At 60.8% G+C, this 4,673-nt stretch overlaps 1 protein-coding gene across 2 annotated transcripts in view; it reads right to left on the reverse strand.

Moving 5' to 3' along the window:
* Positions 1-905: 905 nt before the first annotated feature.
* A4GALT (alpha 1,4-galactosyltransferase (P1PK blood group)) overlaps positions 906-4,673 on the reverse strand; it is a 17,210-nt gene continuing 13,442 nt past the window's right edge. The window contains exons 3-4 of one of the 2 annotated variants that reach the window (XM_077757988.1): positions 3,168-3,309; positions 906-2,106 (exon numbers count right to left, since the gene is read on the reverse strand). In XM_077757988.1, the coding sequence (XP_077614114.1) occupies positions 999-2,060 (1,062 nt within the window). In that variant the 5' untranslated portion in view covers positions 2,061-2,106; positions 3,168-3,309 and the 3' untranslated portion in view covers positions 906-998. Of the gene's footprint in view, positions 2,107-2,254; positions 2,348-3,167; positions 3,310-4,673 lie in introns of those variants that run through there. The other variant, XM_077757989.1, reaches the window with a different exon arrangement.

Genomic DNA, 4,673 nt, shown 5'->3' on the forward strand with positions numbered 1-4,673 from the left:
CCCGGCTGTCAGCTTCCTGGGTGCTGGGTCCCTGGACTCTGCTCTCTGGGCAGCTGGCTGAGTGACCTCAAGCATGTCACGACCCTCTCCAGCCCCAGAGGCTCCCCCATCTGCAGAAGGGGGTTAATGTGGGCTGTGTGAGCAGATTTGTTTTACCAACCACCAAACGCTGGGTGTCAGGGCATCACTTTTATTATATTTATTATTATCATGTGTTGATCGTGGGCAGGGTTGGGGGGTGTTTTCCTTAAAATGCTTTTCCTGAGCCCAAAGAACTCCACGCCCCCATGCCCTGGAGTGGCCACTGGCACATGTCACCTTTGCAACATCTCCGGAAGGAAGAAAGAGTGGGGTGGGCACGCAGGCCTCCCCCAAAGGCCTCCTGGGCCAGCTCTGCTGGTCTCAGAGCCTCTGAAAAAGAAACCAAAAGCAGAAAAGAGCAAGGCACCTACCTGGGTTCACGAGGGTTCGTGCCCCCTGCTCTCCTACAGGCTGCCCCCCCCCCGGCTCCTCAGGGGTGCTCCTCGCCTTCCTGCCCCCTTTGCTTGGGTTTATCTTGGCCCCGCCAGCCTGGCTTCCCTGTGGTGCCCCGGAAGATGCTCTGATGTTCACAACGGCTCTGGTGTGTTGTCTAGAAGACCCGGGGGTGGGGGGGTGCTCACCCAGCTCGCTCCAGCTGATTCTGGCTGGGCCCCTCCCCGCCCTGCGCTGGCTGCCTTCAGCCTGAGCTAGCACCCTGGCCTGGGGGTGTCCCACCAGCCTCGCACTGAAGGGAGTGTATCTGGGGGCCTGTGGCGTGTCCTCCAAGAACACCTCTCCAGCCAACAGCTCTCCGCCCTCCCCCCAGCCTGCCCTGAATCTGAATCTGGGGCTGCAGCAACATGAGCCCCTGTCTCCCAGGCGTTCCTGTCTAGCCTCCCCGGGAAAGATGGCCGGGAACCCTTCTCCATCAGGATACCCTTTGGGGTGCAGGGGGTGGGGGCGGCCCGGCAGGGCGCTCACAAGTACATCTTCATGGCCTCGTGTGTCGTGGGGCAGTAGCGGGCGTGGAGCTGGGCCAGCAGCGCCCTGGACGTGGCCTCGAAGCGCGTGCCCTGGCTCTTCTTGTTCCACACGTGCACAGCGTAGGTGCCACTGAGCAGCCGGCGCAGCTCCTGGGGGCTGATGTCCTCGAAGTACTTCTTCCAGTTCTGCCAGGGGATGGGGTAGAAGGCCTCAGGGGGCAGCGTGGTGACCCCGCGGCAGGCGCGGCTGTCGCCCAGGCTGCGGATGGAGCACCACTTCTTGAAGACCCGCGTGAGCAGCTGCGGGCCCTGGTGGCCCCAGATCCAGCCGTTGTAGTGGGCCACGAAGTCACGCATGCACAGCGCCATGAACTCGTGGTGACGCTCAAAGGCCAGGAAGGCCCCGTTGAGGACGTAGCGGGACTGAGCGCCCAGCGTGTTGGTCAGATTCCGCAGGTTCCTGAGGACGATGAAGTCCGTGTCCAGGTAGATGCCCCCGAACTTCCACATGAGCGCGATCCTGGAGGCGTCGGAGAGCACGGGCAGCAGGTAGGGCTCCCAGCGGCGCCGCCGGGCCACGTACCAGGCCTCCAGCGGCGTGTCCCGGAACAGCTCCTCCAGGTCCAGCCGGAGCATGTGGACGTTGGGGAAGCAGCCCAGGAGCGAGAGCCCCAGGTGCCGGGGCAGGGAGGCGTTCCCGCCAGGCAGCCCCTTCATCAGGACCGCCACCTGGGACTCGGGGTGCGCCCTGGCCGCCGACTCCACTGAGCACATGAATAGGAAGTTGGGGTTGGTCCGGTCCGAGGTCTCCAGGAAGAAGATGTTGCCCAGAGGCGGGGTGCTGGGGATCAGCGTAGGGGCCACCAAGTGGGGGCAGGGGACGTCGGCAGGCAGGTTAGAGAATTCCCTTTGGCCGCCAGGCTCTCCTGCAATGTGCCAGTAGATCATGACGGAGACGAAAAACGTGAACTTGAAGCTGATGATAAACAGGGTGCAGACCCGCTGCCTCGGGGCTCCCCGGAGCAGCCGCAGCAGGCGGTCAGGGGCCCTGGACATGTTCTCCCCAGATGACACCAGGAGACTCCAGCAGGAAGTGGCCGGTCTGCAAGAGATGCGCATCGCATCAGGGCACTCTGCCATGTCCCTAGCTCGGAAAACTACCTCCCTCCACCACCAGCCGGAGCTTCCAAAGCCCAGCTAGGGGGCCCGTGGGGGGCCCGCTGGTCTCAGAGCGCCATCTCCTTCCTCACCTGGGAGGCTGGCACCGTGGGCCATGGGCCGAGGTCTGGGCAGAGCCCCTTTTGCTCTCTGTGACACGCCTGTGAGCTTCCCAAGGACTGAGCCAGTGCTACCTACGACACGTGGCCACCGCGGGCTCAGGCGGGGGTTGTCAGAGGTGTGACACACAGGCCTCTGCCTGGTGAGGCCAGTCCCCCTCGGGCTGCCGGCAGCCTGTGATTCAAAGCCTCACGCTTTACCCCTCGGCCCCATTCAGTCGCACAGACTGGCTGGAACTGCTCCAAGGAGGCAGATGGCCAAGCAGCCTTGGGGACTTTCAGCAGAAAAGCCCGGGGCTCAGGGGCCTGGGCGCTGGCTGCTAAGGGGCTGGCTTGCAAGTTTGCAGGACAGGTGGGCTCCAGGCACATGGGGATGCGTGCTGGGTCCTAAAGCCCTTGCCTCAGACACTGTGGGGCTCCTGGGCACCTGGCTTCCCCAGCCCCTGCCCTGGGCTGTGCTTATAGATGCAGGTCTGGAGGGATAAGGGCATAGGGGGGTTGTCCTCTCCTGTCCATTCCTGCCTGGGAGAAAACCGGCCAAGGGGATGTGGGAGTGTGCTTGGCACTTTGGAGACTGCACATTCACCTGGGCTGTTCTCACTATTCACAGGATGCTGGCCACCGTTTAGGCAGTGCCTTCTAAATTCCTGGTGCCCCAAGCACACCCACTTTGGCTCTCCGTAACCCCAGGGGTAGATGTATCCCTTCTCCTTTAGAGGCCAGGAAACTTGGACACAGAGGGGTGGAGGCTGCAGGCTAAGGGGAGCCGGAGTCCACCCTTCCCCAGGACAGACGATCTCTCGGCCTGAGAGTGAGCCTGAGCAACTGGCCAGCCCTCCTGGTGGGGGGCCAGGAACCGCGATGACGTCACTGGCTGGTAACTGACCAGCCTGGGCGGCCCATGGCGGCGAGGCGGGGACCCGGGCAGCCTGGCAGCCCCCCCGGAGACACGGCCTGGCTCAGTTGCGACCCTTCTCTGCCAACAGGAACTCGGCCCTTGCACAAGCTCTGCGCGTCCACAAACCCATCTGTAAGACACAGAGAGACACGGAGTGAGGAGGGTGGCGGAGTCGGCCCCCAGCCGCGCAGGGGGATGTTCATTGATGTGTGGACTGTCTTCGCCCCAGAGGGAAAGGAGGAGCTGGGGTGCGGCTGTGCCCTGGAGAAGCTCTCGGGAGTGGGGAGATCATCGGGAAGCGAGAACAATGCACGAGTGACAGTTGAAAGGGGCAAAGGGCCTGGCAGGGCCAGGGAAGGTGGCTTCTGGAGAGGTGACCCTGATGGACGGGCCTCCGTAGCACCGGGGGCCCACACCTTCCCTCCCCGGAGCCCAGCTCAGTCCTTGGCACATAGTAGGGACATAAAAATTGATTCACCCTTTCATCAATCTGCTCACTCACTGACTCTCTCCCCTGGTAGCTAGAGGGACGCTTCAAAAACACAAGCCAGACCACGTCATTCCTCTGTTCAGAACCTCGGTGACAGAGCAGGCCCCCTCAACCAGGTACCCCCATCCCTGACCTCTCACCCCACCTGCCATGCCCCAGCCACACCTGGCCTCCTCACTCTTTCTCAACCCCACCCGCACCCACGTGCCGCCATCTCAGGGCCTGAGCCCTTGCTGTTCCCTCGGCTTGGAATGCTCTTCCCGTAGGTGTTCACCTGGCTCGTTCCCTCACCTCCCTCTCGTCCTCAAAATTCACGCCTCTCCAGCCCTTATGTCCAACTCCCTTGTCGTTTTCATGGTCCCCTGTGATCGAGCATCCTGAATATTTTGTACTCACTGTTTGGGTTATTTATTTATTTATTTTTTAAAAAAATGTTTTTATTTATTTCTGAGAGAGAACGGGAGAGACGGCGTGAGCAGGGGAGGGTCAGAGAGAAAGGGAGACACAGAATCTGAAGATAGGCTCCAGGCTCTGAGCTATCAGCACAGAGCCTGACGTGGGGCTCGAACCCACAAACCGTGAGATCATGACCTGAGCTGAAGTCGGACGCTTAACCAACTGATCCACCCAGGCGCCCCTTGGGTTATTTACTTGAGGCATAACACAAAGACAGGTATTTTTTGCTGCTTGTTCAGCATCTAGAATAAATGGCTCTTGGTACGTAGTTCCTAAATATCAAGTTCCTAAATATCACACCAACCCCGCCATGATGGTGGGTGAATAAATGGAGGTGCAAGTGAGTGAACAAAGGAGCAGATCCATGAATGGTCAGCAAGTGAATGAATGAATGCATGAATGAATGAGTGGGCAAGTCAGTGAGTCAGCAAATCAGCACGTGACCCGAAGAAGCAGTGAGCGTGTGTGTGAGGAAACTGGTCTGCGGTCAGATGAGCAGCCTGGGACAACCCCCCCCCCCCCCCTGCTTGGTCAGGAGTGGCAGGGCC

Source organism: Crocuta crocuta, unplaced genomic scaffold (assembly GCF_008692635.1).
Source record: "Crocuta crocuta isolate KB4526 unplaced genomic scaffold, BGI_CrCroc_1.0 scaffold143, whole genome shotgun sequence".
NCBI classification, from domain to species: Eukaryota; Metazoa; Chordata; class Mammalia; order Carnivora; family Hyaenidae; genus Crocuta; species Crocuta crocuta.